Below are 12,434 nucleotides of genomic sequence, written 5' to 3' on the forward strand. Positions count from 1 at the left end.
TTTTCAGCACACGCGCGCAGGTGTAACAATATTCCACGGGACGTGGAAAAACTGCATTGTTCACACTACTGAATATAGTCAATCACAATTTTAGTTCTGATGTCATCTCATCTGGACCAGAGCTCGATTTGCCCCAGAATCTTAATTTTGCCTGTAAAAAGTTGCCGGCTTTCAACTTCCAATATTCTTTATTACTCATTCTCAATCTATTATTTTGACAGCTATCATTAACAACAATGATAATATATGTATATTTAATGTTTTATACTGATGATAATTATTATTATTATTATCATCATCATGACTGGTAGGAAATGGATGGAGGAATATATTATTTATTTATTATACTTATGATGATTAAAGTAGTACCAAATGCTGATGGTCATAATAATACAAATGAAAAAATTATGAAATGTATGAAATAATTATAAAAACGTTTTCATTTTAAAAATGTTACATTTTTAATATATTATTTTAAATAATTATAGTAATGAAAGAATATGTGGAAATATATTAAAGCCTTGATATTTGTTAAAATCATATAGTAATAATAATAATAAGAAGAATTTAATAGTGATGATAAGAATATGTTAAAAAACAACAACAACAATAAAACAAGAACAACACAGAGAATATTATTAATTTCTTCCATAAAATACATTTCTGCAGTCCTAGTTAAAAACGTCCTTCAAGTCCTTACTCTTTTTGTCTTGTTGCTTTTAAATTTAAAGTTAAAACGGCGCTTCCAAAGTACCTATGATTAAGGCCTTTTATTATAGAGCATTTCTTTAGTCCACCCAAAAAAATCATACATTCTTTTACTTTTTGTTTCTTTACTTAACATTTAAATGTCTTAAATTCTTCTTTTCTTTTCTTCAAATTTTGTATTTTGCCTTTAAATGTTGTAACTAAGTAAACATGATTGTACTTGCGCTGTGTAAATAAAGCAGCCTTGCCTTGTTCGGTTTCAAATCCAATGCAACACTGCCCTCTAGTGACCAACAGCTAGGATTTTATTTTGTATTTTTATTCAACTGAATTTGGGCCAGTCGGCTTCTGTAGTGTCGGTGGCAGTCTTCTTCCTGTTTCCGTCCTACTCGGTACTCACTCCACTACTCATCCCTGCCGGCATGGATCGCTGCTTCAGCGCCACTTCGTCGTTTTACTCTTAAATTATTATTATTTTTAAACATCGCCTTTGTGTCCTCTCGTGTGTTGTCAAGCTCCTCGCCGCCATGTTCACCGGCACTGGTTCCCGGGGCTTGTGTGAGTATTCCCGCCTTTGACAGTTAAAGGCTCCGACAGCTAGCTCAGCTAAGTTGATTAGCATCCACTTGTCATTCATTTTTTTCCCCCAGACAGCGCAACCACTTGTAGGTACTTTGTTGTTTTTATCGAGCTGGGGTTAAGACAGCTAAGATGGACCTGTAGAAATAGCTACAATAATCATGTAAAGGTTTAGTGAAAGCTACAACCTCTGATAATAACGAGCCTTTCCTCAGGTGAAACCACGGCAAAATTTCCACACTTTCTTGTTTGTGATTTCCAGACAAGGCTCCGCTGTCCAAAGGCCTCCTGCTGGTGCTGAGCGGGTTGACGGTGATGCTCAGCCTGCTGCCGCAATACCAACACATGTTTGAGTACAACCTCACGACTGTCAGCAGCCGGCAACAGGTATCAAGTCCAAATCTTATATGTGCTGTTCTTAATTTCACACAAGTGGGAAAACATTTGAAAATATATCCAACTTGAAAGTGTTTTTTTAAAAAGCAATATAAAGCTTGTAAACTGTGGCTGACATGATGGATGTGGCGTGGCAGGTGTGGCGGTTGCTGTGCGGCAGGCTGGTGTGTCTGGACGTGAAAGACTCCTTCTGTAGCGGCATGCTCATCTACAACTTCCGAATCTTTGAGAGGAGGTTTGGCTCCGGGAAGTTTGCTGTGAGTACCCGTGATGAGCAAACGTGGACGGAATGTTCTGTCCATATTAGGCGGCGAAGGGTACCTGGCACCTGCTTTTGGCAGTCCTGGAATTTGCCTGAAAACAAAATGGTTGACTCCCTGTTCAAATTTGGGTGTAGATTCTTGACACTTTTTCATGTGTTACCACCCAATTTCTTGTTAATGTGTGACAAAGGTATCAGGGACTATTTATTTATTTATTTACTTTCTTACTTACTGATTCTATGGCTGGTACTGTTCATCATTGACTATGATGTGACGGCGGATTTACTTGCTTCTTGCCCCCAACTTCCGCCTTTGCAGTTTCAGCCAAATATTAAACTGGACAAACAATCAAACACACAAATGCATGCATGCCCAGATGCTCACTAACCGATGAACTTAGCCAGCCCAAGTCCAGCGCCTGACGTCGTGTTCTGTGTGTCTTCTTGTTCAGTCCTTCCTGTTGGGCACCTGGTGTGTCTCTGCACTGCTGGACTTCCTGTTGGCTCAGGCTTTCTTCTACCTCTTCCACTACGAGGTGGAGGAGTTGCCCGCAGGGCTGTGAGTAGCGTTACACACAACAGGGTTTCCACAAGTCATTAAAAAGCATTAACTCATTCACTCCCAGCCATTTTCACTGAAGCATTCCCGTTTGCTCCCGGCTGTTTTAGGGTTAGGATTTTTGACAGATTTTGCAAGGCTCACAGAATTGAATTGAATATTGTGTTCTATTGCTATAAAACATGGACCAAAAGAGAGATCAGAGTTTCTTCTTACATCAGGAAAAAAAAAGTAAATTTTTATCTGTTTCCGTTTTGCAGCGATTAGCATTAGAATATAGCTAAGTTTCATCATTATTCACAAATCTGTTTAAAAAGAAAGAGCTTTTTTCAACATGGCCCTGGTTGATTTATTTTGCTCTGCTACCACCTGCTGGCCATTTTTGTAATAACTACCATTTCCTCAACTGTTCTCTGCAGTTGAGAGGCCGCATCAAAGCCTTCTGTATGCTCTAGCATAAAATAACATAAAAAAACGTATAAATACATTTTTGGGACACTTAAAACATTTAAAATAGAACGTATTTATATTTTTGGGGAGCGAATGAGTTAAGTCTTTAAATTGATGGTGCTGAATTTAAGGCCCTAAATGGCATTCAAAAGCATTTAATATGATGCCCAACATGAAACACTAATGCCATCTAGTGTCTCAACATTATCTCAACACAAATCTATGACTCAATATTTCGCACTCCTTTTAACTGTTTAGTACATGTGACGCGTTCCGACAAAAGGGTCCGCATGTTTGAGGAGACAGTAGTTTTGAGTTTGTGACAAAAATGAATCAGTTGGACACAAATGTAAATTTTGAGGTTTCTCCAAAGGTAGCATATGAAAAACTTGAAATGTTTGATTGTACATTTAAAACAAATATAATGTGATTAATTAATGATTAATGGCGAATTAACTATGAAAATCATGCCAACTCGGTTGTTGACTCGTGACTTCCACAGGTTGGCCCCAGTCTTCGCCCTCTTTGTGCCTTTTTATTCGTCCGTCCCCAAGGTGCCCGTCACCCAGGTGCTGAGCCTCATCAGCATCACCAACAAGACTTTGGTCTACATAGTTGGACTGCAGGTACGGTTCTATTCCGCTCTCTCCCGTTTTGTGTTGTTTTTTTGCGCATCTAACCTATTTCTCTGTGTGTCCATATAGCTGTTGACATCCAGTCCCTTCATGTGGCTGCTGGCGCTCAGCGGGCTGGTGAGTGGCATGATTGTCCATGATGGGCCAGGACCCAAGTAAGGACAGGGGACCCTCAGAAATCAAGTGGTTCAGCAATTGAACGGCATAGAAATTCAAATTGAAATCTGGTACCCCCCGCCTCCCCCACACACAATTTTTTTTTATTTTTTAATAAAAATAAATATATAATCTTTCTTTTGGTAGATTCCATGTTTTTATAGCAATAGAACACAATATTCTGTGGGCCTTGCAAAATCAGTCAAAATCCAGTAAAACAGCCGGCCGGGAGCGAAGGGGGTTGCTTCACTGAAAATGGCTAGGAGTGAATGAGTTAATAACATTTCTGTGAAATTTGTCATGAACATACAGTACCCAAATCTAATTTCTTTATGCCACGGGTCCACTGGTAAAAGCAATCTGTGCAATAAAACGCCACAATATATTAACACAACAATACTGTAAATGGATTTGTATTGTGTATGTGTCAGATTTCAGGTGCTTTGTACTACTCCAACGTCTTCTGGCTCCAGAACTTTTTCTTCGTGCCTGCCTGGCTGCGTTGCGTCGCACGCTACCTCCTGGAGCCCCTCTTTTCCAGTGAGTCCGAACCAGAAGCCATCGCCGTTTACACGCTAGCGAACATGCATCACGGTTGTTTTTTTTATTTACCCTTCAAGGTTCTCAACCAGGAAACGAAGCACCTCTGGGGATGGGCGCCACGCTGGATATCCAGAGGCAACAGCGGATGGACCAACTGGATCAACAACTGCTGCTGGCCCAGTTCAACGAGGCCCGCGCAAACTCCAGACACCAAGCGCAAGTACGAGCAATTATCTGTGTTGAGGTTGCGGGTGAGCTGCAGATGATTGCAGTTGTTTTTTTTTCTCGGAAGAGGCGAGGTTAGTGTTGCAAAATTCCAGGAATGATCAAAGTTGGAATATACAAGAATATGCCAGGACTGAAGGTTGGCAGTAAACAGGGAAATTAAAAGCTAGTTTATATTGTAGCATAATCCTGACTAAAACAGCAGTTTCTTTGATTGATTGATTGATTTTTTGCTTTGTGTTGCGAGCAGGGTTAGTAGTTTTGGAATTTAAATTTTAGTTACTTTTTTTTTTTTTTTTTTTTGTTATGAACTTCTTTTTTTTTTTTACAATTATTTAGTTTTCAGGGTGGTTCTGTTAGTTTTTATTAGTTTTAGTTTTTAATAATGCTTAGTTTTAGTTAGTTTCAACATTAGTTTTTTTTCTTTTCTTTTTTTTAAAATGTGTATTACTTGGCAAAATGAAAAAAAGTAACACATTTCTTACCTAGGGTTGCATTTTGGTTGTGCTTGGTAAGAAATATGTAAAAATGTGTAAAAGCAGGCGAGCTAAGCTAGTGGAGAAAAAAAATCAAGCAGGTAAATTTGTCGCAGAGAAGCGACGTCATCTGAAAGGTGCTTTTCTATTGGCTGCTGCTAGATGACGTCAATTCAAACGTCCTTATTCTGGTTAATATCAAAATAAATATACTTAAAATCACATTTGAAATCATCCCCAGAGGCTAATGTATTAAATGAATCAACAAAGACTAAAACAAAGGACATTTTTGCTATAATTATAGTTAGTTTTGTAAACATGAAATGCAATTACAATTAATTTTCGTTTTTTAAAAAGCATTTTCGTTTTTTATTTTATTTTGTTAATTAAATTGTTTTTTGAATATTTGTTTTTTTGTTAGTTTTCGTTAACTAAAATAACCTTGGTTGTGAGTCAAAATTAACGTTACGAGCAAGATGAAAAATTTAAACAGAGGATTTTTTTTTTTTTTTACTTTTATGGTCCTGTAATTCCCTCGTGGACAATGAGAGCTATTTATTTTGCGTGGATATCTGTTTATGACGACAACAAAATACCTTGATACCTTTCCATTAAAGTAACCTCAACCCTCAGTGCTCAGGCCAAAGCAATACAAATGGCACTTTGGCGCCATCTGGTGGTATGTAGGAACTGTTAAGTTTCATTTAGGCCAAAATTGTGCTTGCCTTCATTTATCTAAATTGGAGACGATCATGAAATGTCCAAGTGTTTTCTTCTTCTCAGCAGGCTGGCTTGTTACAGTGGAACAGGTTCTTCCCTTCCCTGAGACGCCGAAGACAGGCCCCGCCGCCGGCTCAGACGCAGCCGTCTGCGCCCCCGCCGCCATTGGACAACTCTGTCGCCGAGGAGCAGGTGCAGTCACGTTTGCCTGTCCGTTATATCAACACCTCTAGAACGCTAATATTACAAAATTGTTTTTTTTTTCTTGTTTGTGATATGCTTTTGTCAATATATCCCATGATACGAAAGGAAATGCAGGTAGTCCTCAACTTGCAAACAAACTCTCGGAACCCATCACATTAAATTTAAAGTTAAATTTTATGAAATTATTAAAATAAAATATTAAAAATATGCTAAAAATTAAATTAATTTTTTTTTAAATTATCTACAGTATATACCATCTACATAGTGCATAAATTAAATTAAAAAACATTATTGTTATATTTTAATTATTTTCTTATATTTAATATTATTAATATTATATTTGAATATTAGTTATTTTATTATTATTTATTATTTAATTATTATTATTTTATTAATTTATTTATAATATTTGGTGTATGGAGAGTGCATCAGAAGACAGTGAGGTAGATAAATTGTGCAAATGGCGCGGTGCTGCTCGGTGGAGTTGTGGCAGAGAGAGGAACTACAGTACAGTAGCACACTTAAAAATATTAACTTGCAAGCGAAATATGGCATTTATGGACATCAGTCTTTGTTTGTATCTGCGAAACGTTCTTGCTCTGCAAGTCTTGTATGTCGTAGCCTGATCATCACAGCGCATAGATCATAAAACTTGATGTGCTTTTAGGTACACCAGTAATTCCAAATTGTAACGTTCACACAGTACGCTTACATGATGCCATCTGTTTCGTCTCCTGCAGGTCGCCCGGTTGGTGGAAATGGGCTTCTCCCGGCTGGATGCCCTCGAGGCCCTCCGAGCGTCCAACAATGACATCAACATGGCCACCAACTTCCTCCTGCAACACTGAGACCCCTCCGACCGCGAGAACCGGGATGAGAAGCAAACCAAAGCGGCGCAGCTGAAAACAAAAAGGCGGAGATGAGTTTGGGGGGGGTAAAAAAAAGCTCACGATCAAGACGGATATTGTGTATTGTTCTGTCGCAGGTAGCTGCGTGCGGCTGATCGCGCCTCGAAACAAACCGTTGTAAGCAAGTGAGGGAGCAGGTTTGAAGCATAACGTTGGACGTTATGAGGACGAACGTACAAATGACAAGCCTCACATTGCGACAACAAGAAAAATCGCCCGAGGGTGCGATCCAACTAGCCTCAAATGTCCGTTTTTAGTGCGGGGTTCCTTGGCTTACCACAGTCCCGCAGTGAACTAGATTTGGCAGCGGCATAAAACACAGTGAAGCGCCGCTATTCGCCGGGTCAGGGACCGAGCGAGCCCTGCCGCCAGTAGCAAAAATGAGCGAGAAATTGCCACCCGCCTCAATTGCCTGTGGATGTCATAAGATGGCAAAGCCCAGCTATCAAGTTACTTCAACGTACTTCCTTGACTCCAAAGCAATACTCCTATTAGGCGGGGCGGGGCCAGGCGGGGCTTTGGCCTGTACACAAATGAGTTTCCCAGAGAATAACGGCGCACGCAAATGTGCAGAAAAGCTCCAATATGACATTTTTCAGCAAACAGCTTTTAATTTTAGTTATCACGCAGAACAAGAAGGTACATTTAATATTGTTACCGCTATACTTACTGTTTTCATTTAATTTACTTTTGATGGCCAAGAAGTGTTTTTCAATCAATCATTTACGGCAATGATCGTAACTCGGTTAATGATAAGAGTTGGGCACGTTTATAATTTGTCACTGTAGGACTGTCCCAATCACAAACCGAGGACCCCCGTGTACTCCCGTGTAACCAGTGACCCTCATAACTGTGGTGACCATATGCAAAACATCAGATACTCAATATTTTTATAACGTTTTCATCTCACACTGGTATTCAAAAAGTGCTTTAACTCAGCTAGGAGGTCTTAACACCCAAACATTTCGCTGTACAGTCTAAAACTATGGAGCACATAACATTCATTAGCTTTATTTGAATATGCACTTGTTTATATGTCGTGTCTCTAAAAGGATTTTTTTGGGGGGTGGGGGGGTCTTGAAACAAGTCAGCAAGTGGCCGAGGACTCGCGTTCATTCCGTCAGGTTAGCTGGGGCAGCTCAGGTGAGACCACGTGTTCTGTTTCATCACGCAGTGTTGATCTCCACTTGGTGTATTTATTTTAATATGTTCCAAACCCCAAACATAACAAATCCTAAATGTTTATTTATTATGCAGTAAATGCGACCGAGGCTGTAGCACATACGACCGTGTGTGTGTATACTGTAAATGTTCGAGAGGCAGCAGTTTACGTGTCGTTAGTCAAGGGTACCAGTTGTGTACTTTTGTGCAAAAATAATATTAATATGTGACGGCGCCGAGCGGAGCCCATGATTTGTTGTCCGTGTCAAAATGGCGGAGTTGTTGCATGGAATCACAATGTAACAGAGCCTACTTTTATTTATGAAATAAATCAACTTGCTAAACGATGCTTGGGCACTGGAGATTTTCACCATTGGAACGCAAAACCGAGATTTAAGAAGTAAACAAGTTGTTGTATTGGGATCTCGCGATATTTCGGTGGACCAAATGAAGTGTCGAGTGGGAGCTTGGGCCAGTAGATGGCGCTATTGAGTCAGCGATTGTTGCCGGCTTACTGTGTGCCACACCCACCTGCTCCAACGATGACACCGAGCAGACATCTCCATCTGCCCGACTCCTCAAATGAGGTTTGACTATATAAATAAAAGATAACACGTTAAAAGTGTGCGCTGTAGTCTGCATCACCAGCTTTTTGTTTTATTGACTTGACATTTTTTGACAGAAGCCATTTTGACATTCGACGCATACGACCCATCTTATTTAAAGGGCAGGTCACGTTGATCAATTAATTTGCCTCGGGACATATTGAATCTGGTTGTATTGTGATCGAGATATGCTCAACCAATCCAGCGGTGGTTTAAGAGTTAAGCACAGTAATGTAGTGCGATCACAAGTCTTAATTATAGATTGACAAAAACAGGATGTGTGAGGTACCTTTGAGAACGTACGCTTTCAAAGCCTGTCAAATTAGTGTCACTTCATTTTAATAATAAAAAAAAAAAAGCCGCTTAGAGATAACAATCTGTGTCTTTGTGTTCAGCCGTTTTTTAATTAAATGACGATGAAAGCAAACAAATCCACAGAAGGCCAACCTCTTCTGTGAAACCAAACGCATCCTCGCCATATAATGTTCTAACCGCGTTTAATGTCACCTTTTAAACTTAACACCTGAAAAACGATTTACCTTTATTTTGAAGCTTAATTTTTAAGACGTGAGACCCCACATAGGACAAGAGAACATCTGTGGTGTGTAGCAACTAGGCTAAGTGTTAGCGTATTTGGTAGCTACATTGCGCTTTTTTTGGACGTGTGAAGTCATTTCTGAATACTTTTTTTTTTTTTTTACTTGCGACCACTCAAACTGTTCAGTGGCATCAGACCTATCCATACATATAGTTTTTATTTATTTATTTGGTTTTGAAGCCCTCTATAAGAATGGGGACATTAGAAGCACATAAGTTAGCTTAACCCCCCCAAAAAGATAATTAGTTCTCTAGCGCCATCTGGTGTATTATGGCATTTATGACTCTAAAGTATTAAAAAAAAAAAAAAAAAACGTTTAGTTGATGCCCCAGTGAAGGGATAAATTGGGTAATGGCGGGAAATGCACCATAACACATCAGGTGTACACTTCATCTCCGGCTGGCCACTTCCACCTAAAATCAGTCTTGGAATAACACAGGCAGACTCACGTCTGTGTTGTTAAATCAAATGTCTGGGATTCCCCATGCAGTCGGTCAGGTTTGAACTTTTGCAAACATCCGCTGCTGTGATGCGATGCATGGAAATAACAGCATGCAGCTATATTATTAGCTTGGGCGTGCGCTCCACTTGCAAATAATGGTTCCAGTTGGCGCACTAGTAACATGTAATTGTTCTTCTAGTATGTCAAACTGGTCCTGCTAGAGAGGACGTCGTAAATGCTCAAATACATGTTTGAGCATTTATTTGATATCCATCTAAAGGGGCATCTACTAGGGGTGGGAATCTTTGAATGTCTCACGATTCGATTCCGATTTTTGGGTCTGCGATTCGATTCAGAATCGTTTTTTCGATGACGAACGATTTTTTGATCCAAAATGATTTGATTGACAATGATTTTTGCTTCAATCTATAGATGTGCAAGGAATTGTAATGATCTACTCCAGTCTGACTCGCTAATGCTAATTAGCCCGCTACTCGCGGCTTTTATCACTCAAAAGAACGGCTCCACGCTGAGGAGAAAAAAAAACAACTTTTATTGGAATAACTTGATCGTGACTTTTTCCTTCTACTCTCTAATGTGGCTACAACTTAACAGTGTATCAGACCGCGTGGAACAGCACTGCCCCTAAGTGGCCAAATTGGGTACAACATGAACAGCGCTCCAAATAAAGGCACGCACAGACAAAGGCAAGACAGTATAAAATAATTGACATAAAATTGATTTTGGGACATTTCAAATCGATTCTGAATCGTACTAAATGAGAATCGCAATTCTTATGAGAATCGATTTTTTTTTGGGCACACCCCTAGCATCTACGAGTACACACTTTTTCCTCAATTGTTCTAGTAGATCAACTGAGTTTTACGACTTTAGGATACCAGTGAGACAACTACATGTTACTAGTGAAGAAAGACTGGAATAGTGATATTTCGGTGTTACTAGTACTACTTGTGAAGTGCGAGATGTTAACTAGTAGAATGTTAGAATGTCACTAGTGGCTAGTCACCGCAATCGCTTTGTGGCAGTTTATCTACCTGTTCTGTACTAGTATCCTCTTTTTCCTCACTGGTTTCACAATTCAGTGCACTAGCAGAACGACTCGGGCAACTTATTCAGAATTTTTGCCCCTCTACTGTGTTACATTTCTGTACACTAGAAGGACAACTACTAGTTGACAAATGCAGGCTGCTAGTAGTACTGGTGAAACACTAGATATTAACTTGTTTTATTTAGCCGGCATTTGTTCAACACTTACCTTTGATATACAACATACTAGTAGAATGAAAAGGGCGCACTAGTAGAAGAAATATGTTTTCGCCCACTATGTATGACATTTCTTCACGCTAACAAGACAACTTTGGCATACAAGTTGGACAAGCACATGTTACTAGTGAGGCAACGACTTCTCTTAGTCAGCATTTTTGTGCTACTAGTATGGCCTTGTGGCATTACTCTTTCCATACATACAGTCATTCGACTGTAAGTATGTCTGAGTCTGAGCAGCCACAGTGGGCCAGACGACGACGACGGCGCTCTATTCCCCGGTTGCCGTCTCTGTTGCCATGGTGAGCGTGCGCCATGGCAACGCCGTATGCAAGAGCCTCCCGTCCTGGCTGTGCCGTTTGCGCGAAGCTTTCGTATGACTTGCAGCGATAAAACGGATGATTCCCACACTCGGGAGACCTGAATTGTCCAAAGTATGAGCGGAATGAAGAACAATGTCACGTCTGTTGCGCCGCCTCACATGAAGCCGCCGTTACGTAAGACGAGAATGCCAAACGCCTCCCACCGCTATGCTAATGTTGGCGGCGTGTGGCCGCACGTTGCGGAGAACATATAGGAATGTTGCCATCACGTTTTGGCGGGCCGCGTGCCTTCGGGTGCCGCACATGCTTGCGGTTCAGTGTAATCGTTAAGGCCCCCCCCCCCGTTGGGTTCACTTGAGCAATTGTGGTTTTATGCTCAACTTGTTTTTCCGTCCTTCATGAAAGCTTGTTGACGCTCTAATTGTTTTTTTAAAATCTGATAGCAGGTCTGTGCCCGGACCTGCTACGAGAAACCGAAACCGCAGAGAGATTGAAAAACAGTCATTAGTAAGTTGAATAGCACGACAACGGTTCAGTTACGAGGACAGCGGTCATGAGGAAACCGATTAACCGCACAATTAAACCCGTAATTATGCGTAATAATCGTCTCATATCTTTACGACTTGGATACAAAAAATATTTACAACTTTTTTATCTTGGAAAATAAACAACTTCCATAAGGGTTTCAGGCATAAGATTTTGAAACAAACTGATGATTTTATTTTTATTTTTTCAGATTTTTTTAAAGTTTAAAGAGTCCTCAAGCGACATCGTTTCGACTTTACGGCGCCCGTGCCTCGTCCGTAGCGCCTTCGTTAATTTCCCACAGTAATCACGCCATTTTCAAGTGATTTCAAGTTGTGTTGTTGTGACCTCCAGCAACGGACTTTCGTCAGCAGGTCGGCTCGCCATCAGGCGCGTCGCGTTTCCGTCTTTAAGTTTGAATTAGCTCCGCTTTCGCGCTACCGTCCGTCAGCAATGAATGTCCGTGCGGAAACACGAAATATTGGTTCCGGGTCGCGCAAATATGTTTTTTTAAAATTACTGTACAAAGCATTTTGATGTAAATATTGACTTTAACGGGGGAAATCCGACTTAAGTCGAAATTCGGGTTACATCGCCAGCGTAGGAACGGAAATGTGGCGTAACTAGAGGACTCCCCGTATATATCATTTTTTTTTGTTAAAGTGAACTTCAGAT

At 40.3% G+C, this 12,434-nt stretch overlaps 1 protein-coding gene across 2 annotated transcripts; it reads left to right on the forward strand.

Annotated features, from left to right (window-relative positions):
- Nucleotides 1–1,056: 1,056 nt before the first annotated feature.
- On the forward strand, nucleotides 1,057–8,623 carry ubac2 (UBA domain containing 2). 2 transcript variants are annotated; one of them, XM_077582645.1, is made up of 10 exons: nucleotides 1,057–1,266; nucleotides 1,550–1,674; nucleotides 1,821–1,940; nucleotides 2,398–2,504; nucleotides 3,457–3,580; nucleotides 3,659–3,706; nucleotides 4,177–4,285; nucleotides 4,366–4,508; nucleotides 5,773–5,901; nucleotides 6,654–8,623. In XM_077582645.1, exons 1-10 carry the CDS (start codon nucleotides 1,236–1,238, stop codon nucleotides 6,759–6,761), a joined length of 1,044 nt encoding a protein of 347 aa, XP_077438771.1. In that variant the 5' UTR covers nucleotides 1,057–1,235; the 3' UTR covers nucleotides 6,762–8,623. The 2 variants fall into 2 exon arrangements, with proteins under 2 accessions (XP_077438771.1, XP_077438772.1); XM_077582646.1 differs by having other exon boundaries at nucleotides 5,776–5,901.
- The last annotated feature ends 3,811 nt before the right edge of the window (nucleotides 8,624–12,434 follow it).

This window comes from Vanacampus margaritifer, chromosome 12, assembly GCF_051991255.1.
Source record: "Vanacampus margaritifer isolate UIUO_Vmar chromosome 12, RoL_Vmar_1.0, whole genome shotgun sequence".
Taxonomy (NCBI): Eukaryota; Metazoa; Chordata; class Actinopteri; order Syngnathiformes; family Syngnathidae; genus Vanacampus; species Vanacampus margaritifer.

Excerpts from the sequence above, each read along its gene's own strand:
- ubac2 (XM_077582645.1), top strand. The coding sequence starts at position 1,236 with ATGTTCACCGGCACTGGTTCCCGGGGCTTGT. Across the intron at positions 1,267-1,549 it reads CACTGGTTCCCGGGGCTTGT|ACAAGGCTCCGCTGTCCAAA; the intron begins GTGAGTATTCCC and ends TGTGATTTCCAG. Across the intron at positions 1,941-2,397 it reads TTGGCTCCGGGAAGTTTGCT|TCCTTCCTGTTGGGCACCTG; the intron begins GTGAGTACCCGT and ends CTTCTTGTTCAG.